Raw genomic sequence first — 10,931 nt, forward strand, 5'->3', positions numbered from 1 at the left:
CCAACTGCACCCTGCCTCTGGAGCTTGCCATTTCAACATGGCCCAGGTTTCGAGCCATTCCTCTGCCTTCTCAGGGGCCCTCAGATCTCAGAACACCCCTACTTAGCTGATGGCCCACTGCATTAGGGGATACTGGTGGGAAGCAGGGTGTGGTACTCAGCCTCATTGCCAGCACCAGGAGGTCCCTCAGACCAGAAGCTGACAGGCAGGATCTTGCTCTTGCCGTGATGCTGCATGGGGCTGGGCACTGAGCAGGTGGCAGTGGGGGGTGGGGTGGTGTCTACCAGTCTATTCTCTAGCCCCTCCATGGGACAGATGGCCAAAATGCTATTTAGTTCAGCCCCACCCATCAAAGGAAAGCCCATGTGATGGACAGGGGCAAGCTCTGCTACCTGATGGGTAGTTATGGGTTCAAGTCCTGGCCCAGCCACTTTCTACCTGTATTACTTGACGCATGCACCTTCATATTCCTGAGAATGCAAATTTTGACACCTCCCCACGATATTACTATGAGGATTAAACAACACAACCTCTGAAAACCAGAGCCCAGGACCTTGTGTGTGGTCAACGAACGCAGTTGTTATTACCGTCCACACGGTGTAGGACACATGGGAGGCATTCAGTGATGGTAGCCCTTGTGTCAGAGCCAACGTCCTGGAGCATGTGCCCCCCTTCCCTTTGTCAACTCTTGGCTGTCCACAAATCAGGGTCTAAATCTATCCCATCTCATGGCCCCACCCTCTTCTCCAGCTCTTGTCTGCCTACTGTAGCCCATGTGCCAGCCCCACTAAATCTGTCTCTTAGCCCCTGTTCCTTATCCCCAGCTGCACACAGTACGTACAATGCCCTGCTATTCTGTGGGCCTGAAGGATTCTGAGCTGCCCCCAAGGCTGAGCTCCTATGCTACCTCCTGCACAAAGCATTGCTCATTTACCCACAGCCAGCAAGGACTGCTCCCTAGCTTGTGAGATTCTCTGATCCTAATACACATGAAAGTACCTGTCATTTGGTAATTTGGTCCATCCTCTACTAGTCTAGGAACTCCAACAGGCAGGGAACCTGACTATCTCTGTGTTCCCACAGTTTACTCGGCAGAGTCCAGCCCATGGTAGGCATAAGCAAATGCCAGTCCCAGCCTGCTACCCAACCATCACTCACTCAGGGCTGGAGGCATCACATGCATGCGGCACACGCATATCGGTGAGGGCAGCTGAGCAGCGAGGTTTATAGAGAAACCCAGGGTAGCAGCAGAAAGGATGAATATCTGGTACTGGGTTGGCAGGCTCAGGGCGCAGTCAGCCTAAGCTGGGGGTCAGTGACCGTAGCCCCTTCACTCCCCCAGGGGCACAGTGTAGGCGGCATGATGTGGGACACCCCAGGAAAGGCAGGGGCAAGGAGCTGGGATTCTCTTCAGCAACTTGAGGCAGAGCTAGTGCTGAAGGCCCCATCAGTTGACCTGGGGAGAGATCTTGGGGATCCCCTTGGGGGTCAAGTTAGGGAGAGGGACACAGCCCATCCAATGTGTCCAACCTGTGTGGCTATGTGCCAGCAAGTAAAATCCCACATGCAGAGCTCTATCTGGGCTGCAGGAGGGGGGACCTTGGAGGGCAGTCAGGTGAGGCAGCAAGGGTCCCAGACAGCCTAGTCCAGCGGCCCCTGAAAAATGAGGCGGACACAGCCATGCTCGCCGGTGAGCCAGGCCCCACAGAACGGACAGGCAGCATGGAAAGCATGGGTACCATGGGGCAGCGGAGTCTGGGCCCAGTAGCGGGCAGTCTTCTCAGAGCAGACATGGCCACAGGGAGCAAAGGCATGGCTAGGCGGCCCAGGGTCCAGGCAGAGGCCAGCCTCCTGGCCAAGCCATAGGGGTACGTAGGGCCCCACAAGGCGGCAGAGAGGACACTCGCGCTCCTGGGGGCCTCGCTCCCGCCGGCAGCCCCAGCCATGGTAGCCGTGGACGTGGCCGCAACGGACGTAGACCCAGGGTTGCTGCTTGTCAGGTGCTGTGCGGCCCCGGGCTGGACTGGGAAAGGCCAGGGTACTGAGGCCCACGGGGCACTGGGGCCGTGCTGCGTTTGCCTCCTGCCGCTGGGCCTCCAGCTGCTTCAGCGTGGGTGCCCGCAGCAGCCCTGCCGGAGTGCGCCACAGCAGTGTGGCCCCACACAGGTCGATGAGTGAGCCGTCTTGCAGCACGTTGGATTCATTTTCCACCTGCCAGAGGCAGCAGAAGGGCCTTAGCCCAAGAGGCTCAGGCCCACCATCAGGCAGCCTCACCCCAGGCAAACTGCCCATCCATCCCACTGACACTACCTGCAGAGGGCACCCCAAGAGGCCATGTGGGAGGGCAGACAGGTGCTCCCCACCTACATGCTGTCACTCACTCTCAGTAGGACCTGGACTTGAGTGTCCTCATCTGTCAAATCAAGGTCTGGGCCAAAACAGCGTTTTTCAAAATTTTTCTGAAGCAATCCCATAATCACAGAGGCAGGACATATTTCTCATGTGGAATGCTAGACACTTAGCCCAGAGCAGCTGTCCTAGGGGTTGTGGTTAACAGCAAGGACTCTAGAGCCAGAATTCCTGTGCTTGAATTTTGACCTCACTGTTCAGTGACTCAGTGTCCCTGATACTTCAATTGTTTTTTGTTTTTTGTTTTTTTTTTGGTACTGGGAATTGAACTCAGGACCTTCCATTTGCCAGACAGGCGCTTATGCCACTGAGCTATATCCCCAGCCCTCACTGTCCCTGATAGAGCAGCTTAACCTCTCTAAGTCTCCTCATCCTCAAGGTGGAGTCCACATCTTGGTATTTCAAGTGGGTCTCATGAAGACCATATACATCCATCAGTGTAAGTGCTTGAAATGGTACCTGGCACATAGTAGATGTTCAACAAACATAATCATAGTTCAAGTGCATAGGTTTTAAAAATAATACTTCCAAAAATCTGTAGAGTTAATGCTCTAGAAAGATAAGCTGCTTTCCTCTGAGGTTTTGCACATTCTCAACTGATGTGCTCAGACTCAGAAAGAGCTTTTTTGTGGCCCATGCCCCTACCTCTCTTTAGGACTCACTTCCACATCTCACCCTTAGTTGTGTGCTTGGAAGAGTAGCTGGCACTGGCAGGACTACTCCAAGGAAAACTTTTCCCTGTAAGGGTTTAACAAAGCTAAACCTGCCTGAATGTGCCGTACTTGATACAAACTGCCAACGCTCTAGCCCAGTGGTGGCGCACCTATGGCACATGTGCTGCAGCTGGCTGTTTGTATCACTGAAAGCTCTAAAAGATTCATCATCACTGCTCTAGGAAATAAGCTGCTCACACATGGGCCAAGTGTCACGCTCCTAAGAGAGTGTGATTTTTTTTAAGTTGTCTGCAGGCTCAAAGCTGCTTGGCACGGCATGGTGCATCTGTGTGGCTGTATTTTACATCTGTGGGCCTCCAGTAGCGTGCAAGCTACTTCTGGGGATGCTGGCCTGTCCTGTCTGTGCAGCAAGTGGCATGTGTCTAGAACTCCATGAGCCTGGGACTCCCTCAATGTTCACTAGGGCTCCCTTGGGCAAGGGGACTGCAGATCATCTCCAGGCTTGAGCAGGCATGGGCAGATTGGGAGGGATGGGGGGTGAGATAGAGTGGGCCACCTACCAGCTTCCCCCGCTGCTGGGCTGAGCGGCTGTCCCGCAGTGTGTACACGTTCCCGCAGACTGAGATCTCCCGCCAGACACCCGGGGCTGAGTCCTCGGAGAAGCCGCCCGCGGGGTGCATCACCAGGACCCCATTGGTGGTCAGGCCATCCATCAGGCCATCGGGGGTCCGCCATTTGGCTGCCCGCTCCTGGGACCACATGAGGGATCAGATCACATCCCTGAGTAGCCCCCAGCAAGCTGTGTGCTAGAGGTGCTTCCCCTCTACCCTCAATTCAGAGGTGGCCCCAAGAGGGGACTGCTAAACCATGCATGGCATGGTAAGGATAGCTGTGGGCTGCCCCATCAGGCTGCTGTACCTCCCAGCCTCCCCTTTGGCTCACTCTCCGATGAAGAGCTGGTCCCTGCCTGGGGGCTCACTCACTCCAAGGAAGATGTTGCTGGAGGCGTCAAAGCCAGCGGCATAGATGCGGGCAGTATAGGGTGGCCTGCGGTCACAGAGGATGCGGCAGGCATAGCGAGAAATAGTGCTCTGGGCAGAAGGGCCCTCAGCAGCACTTACTCCAGGGGATGTATCTGTTACCACAAAGTCAATCATGTTCTCAGTGGAGCGGCCAATCTGCAAAGGAGGGGAGGGCAAGAACAGGGATTACATGTGTGTAGGCAAATCTTACCAGCTTCCACCCAGAGCTTCAGCAGCTGCTTTGCATGCAGCACTACCAAACAATAAGGCTGCTAGGCCTCAAGGTGAGGCAGCACCATCACAGCTTCTCAGGTCCTTGGGGTTCCCAGGTGGGGTCTCTATGTCCAATCAGCCATGGTCTGAAGCTTCTTATTTTCTATTACCTCTAGGAAGCACCCTACTCAGTAAAAACTAGCCATTTTGCTGATTTAACAGTGAAAAGGTGACACACCTATATAGAAAGGCTAAATACTAGCAGCAAATAGTAAATTTTTAGTTAGAAATTACTACATGCTAAGTATTTTAGCTGTAATACCTCAGTTAATCTTGGGGTGGGTGCTATCGTGGGTCCCATTTATAGATGAGGAAACCAAGGCCCAAACAGGTGGTGTGACCCACCTGTGGCCTGCAAGTTGGACATGCATGGCTGCCTGGGCACAATGAGTGAAGAGAAATTGTCTTGGGCCACATATAAAATATACAATATCATTAATATATATAAATAACAAAACTTCCTGTATTTTTAAATCTTTTAAATTATAACTCAGGCATGCCCAACCTGCACGCTACAGGTTGGATATGGCTGATTTCTTGCCCAGTTATCCAGTGGTAGGCAGCAGAGCTGGCACCTGAATCTGGGCATGATGACTCACACCAGCACTCCAATCTCTGAAGCCATATGGCCTCCTGCTGGCTGATCATCTTGAGTCTGAGTCTTGATATGGCCACTGACTTGCTGTGTGATGCTGTCAATGGTCCTTGCTGGGACATCCTGCTTCCTCATCTGAAGAGCAGTCCACCGCACTGAGTGCTCTGAAACACCCTTCCTATGGCCTTCAGACCTGTGGCCTCACCCTGGGTGCCTGCAGAGCCCAGAGCCCATAGCCCAGAGGCTGGTAGAGGCAATGAACATACCTGGAACATGTCTGTGTCGCTGTCATGTGTGTACTCCACTATAACCGAGTGGCTCCGGGACAGTGTGTATGAGATACTGTGCTGGCCTCGGTTACTCAGTGCCTAATGGAAAGAGAGAAATCATTTCCCACGAGATAAGTCACGAGAAGTATAAACTTCGGAGCTAGAAACAAGCTAAGGGTTCAGAGCCCATTCCAGGGAAAGGGCAGCTCCATGGTCTGCAGAGGAAACTGAGTAACAGGTGCTCTACAAAATTAATCTCCCAGTTACCACAAGAGTGGCTTATTATTTTCATTTTACAGCTAAGGGAACTACAGGCTAGAGAGAACTGGCTTAATGCCACATAGCTGGAAATAGCAGAAGTTGATTTCCACTCTAATCCTCTAAAGCCAAAGCTTTCACTTCGACATTGCTGTATGACTGTTGCATACTGCTCTTGGAGCTTTAGCTGCCTCTAAAATGATGCTCATCATTTCCATGAATGAACAGGGTCTGGTGGTCAAGGAAACATTCTACAAATTATAAAGGACTGTGTACACTGCAAAGGATTTTCCATCACCGTCATTTCTCTGGTAGCACAACAGGCAGTGAAGTGATGACACAAAAGGCTCCCCTGCTCCAGTGGGGCTGTGGGCAGGTAGGTCTGAGAAGACTGAAGACTTGGCCCCAGGGCAGTACCCTGTTAACCGGGATAAGCAGCTTGCCTTGGATACGAGCGGCGTGGAGATGTGGTGCATAACATCTGGCTTCACTCCATTGGCATGTGGCCGGCGGCTCAGTGCCAGGCGGCTTCGCCGGCGGCCCTTGTCCCCACTGGCCAGACACCCATTGTAACTGTGGATATAGGGTTGTAGGAGGAGAGAGAGAAAGAGAAAATGAGCCACTGATCAGATTTGGAGAAAACTGCCAGCTCTGGGCAGATCCTACCTTGATAGGTGGTAGAAACACCCAAAGCTAGAAGACCCTACAATAGCAAGTCCATGTACGGGGCAAGTGTCTTTCATTCAATTAACTAGGTACTTTCTGAATGCTGGGACAGATGCTGAATGTGGGGCAGTAGAAGTAATATACTACAGATCAGTTTTGTGCCCTCCTTGAAGGGGGACCCCCCAGCTTCTCAAGGAGCCCAGGTACCACCTGTCATGACCCAGACACAAGCGTCTCCCAGACCCAGAGGCAGAAGGGAATACTGACCCTTGGATCAGGTTTCTAGGAAAGGAAACACCTATATTCAGCCTTGAAGAACTGTAAAGGATTCATCTATCGCAAGCTATCATTTATTATACCACTGCTAGAAAACAAAATGAAAAAAAAATGAAAAAGAGACTCACAATGCCACTGCCTGCATTATCTCCATACATTTCCACTTTGCTTTCAAGCTCTTTGTCCAAAGGGAATGATCATGAGAGGCAAATATAGGGTGAGTCATAACCTTGATTGCTGCCATGTACCGTTGCCTCTGTGTTCCTCGTCCTTCACATTATTAATTACCTAATGGAATCTGTGCAATGTCCTGCCAAGCAAGTGTCTTTCTTCCCATTTTACAACTGAGACAAATCGAGGCTCAGGAAGGTAAAATGACTTGCCTCATGGTTGCAGAGTGAAAAAGTCCAGATTTGAGTTCAGGTCTCCCTGACTCTAGACTTGAAGAAGCTGGTAGAGATGGAGGGCTTGTTCTGAGCTGAGGCCCCATGGCTGGCAGACTGTGTTGACATGGGGGAATGTTGAGTTGGGTGGAAAAGTGCAGTAGGGGAAGATGAAGTTGGTGGAAAGGAGCTGAACAACAGACTAAGAACATTATTCTGTAAATAGTGGGGTTGTATAAAAGGTTTTGAAGCAGGAAGTGACCACATAAATAACTGCAAATACAGACAAGGATCATTTGAATCAGTCTCTTGGTGAGTTTGTTAAAATCCAGATTCTCTGGTCCTGGGCAGATTCTGACTCTGTAGGTTTGGGGTGTCTGTTAATATGTATCTTCAGTGCACTCTCCCAGTGGTTCTGATACACAGCCTGAGTGGGGTGTCTCTGCTCTGCACAGGACAGACAACTGTCAAGAGGGCCCATATGCTTAGGTCTGCAGTGCCCCGCCACCCCACCAGTGGTTTTGCCCTTAGCTAGAAAGTCGGCCCCTCCTTTGGGACACCAAGCCCTGCTCTGATAGCTCAATCACCCCTAGCAGGGCACTGCTTTTGCCTTTTGAACTCTTGTCATGTATTGGTAGGAGGGGAGCTGGGGATTTAGCTCAGGGGCACAGCGCCTGCCTGGCAAGCACAAGGTTGTAAGTTTGATTCCCGGTACCGGAAAACAAACAAACAAAAAATGAATGTATTGGGAGGAGGTGTCCTAGGCTCAGGACTTGGAGGTACCTGTATTAAACCTTGACTCATTCATCCCATGCCCTCCAGGGTTTATTTTTCAGGATCTCTCTCACAGGTTTATTTTGAGGTGACAAAAATTTTAAAATGCTTGGCACATGGCCTGGAGATATGGCTCAGTGGTAGAGTGCTTTCCTAGCATACACGACACCCTGGGTTCTATCCCCAGCCCCACAAAGATAAATAAATAATAGAAATGCTTGGCACAGAGTTTGCAATAGTTACAGCAAACCCGTGATAAATGTTAGGTATCTTTTTTTTAAAGCATATGGCACATAGCAGTCAACAAAGAGTAGTAATTACTATTCCTTACAAATTGTAATCATGACACTATAGCTTATCAAGTCGTTCCTTCAAGACTGATGGTAGAGAGAAAAGCCAAAAGGAGACACAGATCGGGTGAGGAAGAAGAGGGATACGGGCCTGGGGGAAAAGCTGCTTGGGAGGTGCAGGGATCATATCAGGCAACAACCAGGAAGGGATGAGGTCTGCCTAGCTACCAATTCCCATCGCTTCCTCTTTCCTGCTCTCATCTGTAGCGTGAGGGTGAGCCATGGCTTAGTGACAGTACACTAGACCTGAAGTAAGAAGGACCTGGATCCAAATCCCAGCCCTGCCACTTACCAGCTGTGTGCCCTTGGGCCAGTCACTTCCCCTCTCTGAGCCTCGGTTTCCTCACCTCCTTCCTCACAGCATCTTTGTGAAGATTGAAATGAAATAATGTCCATGAAAGGGCTTGGCACAGGCCTGCCTCCCAGAACACTTGATATGCACTGGGTGCTGTCTTATGTGTTTTACAGCAATCACCTCATTCCTTCCTTCTTACAACCCTCTGAGGTAGGGATTATTATCATCCCTGTTTATAAAAGGGGGAATCCAAGACCTAAGGTAGTTTGGCAACTTGCAGAGACAGGATTGTAACCAAGCAGTTTGGCTGCAGAACCGGAGTTCTTCACCCCACGCTACACATTCTCGGTGCTTTACAAAAGGCAGCTGGTGTTACCTTTTTCTCATCATTTGATCAAGAAATTTATAAGAAATGGGAAAATAAAATAATCATTATGAATCAGGGTGGGTTTGGTCAATTGTGTCTTTCAGCTGGTAAGATAATGAGGGACAAACAGCAGAAGGCCCTACGTGGGGGAGCTGGGGCCCTCCTTCCGGCTGCCCCGTGGGTGCCTGGTGCCCAGCCCTCCTGGACAGGGAGGCTCACCCCAGGACGATGAGTTCACCGTACTTGATGGGCTCCTCACCCGGCTGTGCACCTTCACCGGGAGAAGAAAGGAAGCAAGATCCCTTGTTCCCGGTATGCTGGAGGTCTGAGGTTCGGGGAGACCCCACTTCAGGGTTTCCCTCCAGCACCATTCTGGGAAGAACAACAGAGGAGAAAAGAGCTTCACAATCCTCCCTATCCTAATTCTAGTATCTAGACTAAGTTGAAAGTAGCTGTTCACCAGCTCTATTGTTATGGTAAGCATTCACCTCTGCCACCCCTAAATTGTCTCCCAAACTCGTACTAGGGAAGGGAGGTGTGTGAGAAGCAACACAGAGGGACTTATGGCAGAGTCAGGGGATCAGGGCATTTGGTGGGGTCAGAGGACTGACTGGGGAGTGGCCAGAGGCTCCTTGCTCACCAAGACCCCAGTCTGGGATGTGCTAGGAACAGGAGCAATCCAGGAGTTGGGGGTCCTTAGCCCTAACCTCAGGCTACGTTCCTGGTTTAAGCTCTTAGTCTGAGTTACACTCAGTTAGGTTCTTGGGCTCTATCTGTCCACCGTAATCTTTCTGCCCCTTTGCAGGTGTAGGCCTCCGTCTGGTTCTCAATGACTCTCTGTCCTCCCAGCACTGTCCTTTTAACTATCTCTTTCCACCCTCCTCCCTTCCTACGCCTCTTTGCCTGCCTCCATTCCAACATCCATCTGCCTCAGTCTCCCCATCATGGCCTCACCCTGCGGGCAGGCTTCGGGATCCCACATGGGTCAGCGCCCCTCCCTCCCACCCGCAGGTGTCTGTCTGCGGTTCCCAGGCTGCCTGGGTCTCTTGAGGCCTGTGCGGGGCGGGTTCAGGCTGCAGCAGAGCCGGTCTCCCGCAGGCAGCCTGTTTGGAAAACATCCCGAGGCCGAAGGGACTGCGCCGGGTAGGCCGGCGCCCCGCGCCCCGGGCAGGCAGGAAAACAGCCCAGGGCATACGCAGATACACATAAACGCGCGCGCACGCAGCGCCGCACGCCCGGAGCCCGCGGGCAGTGCCCCACCGGCGCAGAGCCCACCCCGGACCCGCGCACACGCAAACAGCCATAAGCGCCGGCCTCGGACCCACTCCCCGCGCCACCCCTAGACACGCAAACACGCCCCCCGCGCCCGCCCGGCGCAGCCCCCGCCCCCTGCGCCCCGGCGGCCTCACCTGGCCGCGCTCCGCGCCCCGCTTGGCGCTGCTTGCTCCCTGCCTAGTCCCTGCTCGGCCCCGGGACCGTTGCGGCGGGATAGGCCCAGCCCGCGGCTGCTCCGCGCTGCCTCGTCACGGGGACAACGGGGACCGCGGGGAAGGGGATGAGCGCAAACCGCTACGCTCCTCCCCCCTTTCCGATGCCCCGCCCCTTTGGCTCCTCCCCCACGGGAGCTCTGCCTCACCTCGGCTCCGCCCCTTGCGGTTTAGCCTAGTCGGTGAAGCAACGCCCCTTTCAGGAGGCCACGCCCCTTCCCGGGCTCCGCCCCCGGGCTAGGGCAGCCCGCCCACCACTCTGTCTCGGCCACTCTCTCCGCTCCTGGCTGGTTTAGGCACTGACTCACTCATGTTCTACTAGATACCTCGTGGACTCCTCCGTCTCCACTACCATTTCTGGGGATTCCCAGAGACCCTGACGCCTCCTCTTTACAGTGGGCCATGGCTCTCACCCTGGGCCGGAGTCCCCTTTCCCCAGCCTTACACCGGGGGCCTCCCCATCTCCCTCCCGGAGACCCAGCCTTCCAAATGGGAAAGTCGCAGAATTACAGGCGGAAAGAAAGGACATTATGTAGGAGGCAAAGGAGGCTGTGCACGTCAGCGATGGCGGCCTGGGAATTTGGCTGAAGTTGGCCAGGGTCGCCGACCTATCTTCCTGCCCGTGTGGGAAGACTTTCTCGCTGGGTAGCCTCCAGAGAAACCCACTGTGTCTCCTCCTGCCGCCACGCGCACAGTACCTATGGTGACACAAAGGGTAAAGAGACCTTTAAGGGTGTGTAGCCCCCTGAGTATGCAGCTTTCAGGGGATCCTTTCTGTCCATCTATACCAGGCCCTGTACTCTGGCTTTGAACAAATTAAACCCTCTAATCCC

General features: G+C 53.1%; 1 protein-coding gene across 3 annotated transcripts; it reads right to left on the bottom strand.

Moving 5' to 3' along the window:
* Window positions 1-1,068: 1,068 nt before the first annotated feature.
* Peli3 (pellino E3 ubiquitin protein ligase family member 3) lies at window positions 1,069-10,199 on the bottom strand. Of its 3 annotated transcripts, none has more exons than XM_005384402.2 (8): window positions 10,021-10,199; window positions 8,831-8,983; window positions 8,242-8,313; window positions 5,944-6,073; window positions 5,240-5,341; window positions 4,067-4,261; window positions 3,644-3,832; window positions 1,069-2,211 (listed from the first exon to the last, which is right to left on the bottom strand). In XM_005384402.2, exons 2-8 carry the CDS (start codon window positions 8,980-8,982, stop codon window positions 1,642-1,644), a joined length of 1,410 nt encoding a protein of 469 aa, XP_005384459.1. In that variant the 5' UTR covers window position 8,983; window positions 10,021-10,199; the 3' UTR covers window positions 1,069-1,641. The 3 variants fall into 3 exon arrangements, with proteins under 3 accessions (XP_005384459.1, XP_005384457.1, XP_005384458.1); XM_005384400.2 differs by lacking the exon at window positions 10,021-10,199 and adding an exon at window positions 9,566-9,811; XM_005384401.2 differs by lacking the exons at window positions 8,242-8,313; window positions 10,021-10,199 and adding an exon at window positions 9,566-9,811.
* Between the last annotated feature and the right edge of the window lie 732 nt (window positions 10,200-10,931).

This window comes from Chinchilla lanigera, unplaced genomic scaffold (assembly GCF_000276665.1).
Source record: "Chinchilla lanigera isolate Chin_1 unplaced genomic scaffold, ChiLan1.0 scaffold00021, whole genome shotgun sequence".
NCBI lineage: Eukaryota > Metazoa > Chordata > Mammalia > Rodentia > Chinchillidae > Chinchilla > Chinchilla lanigera.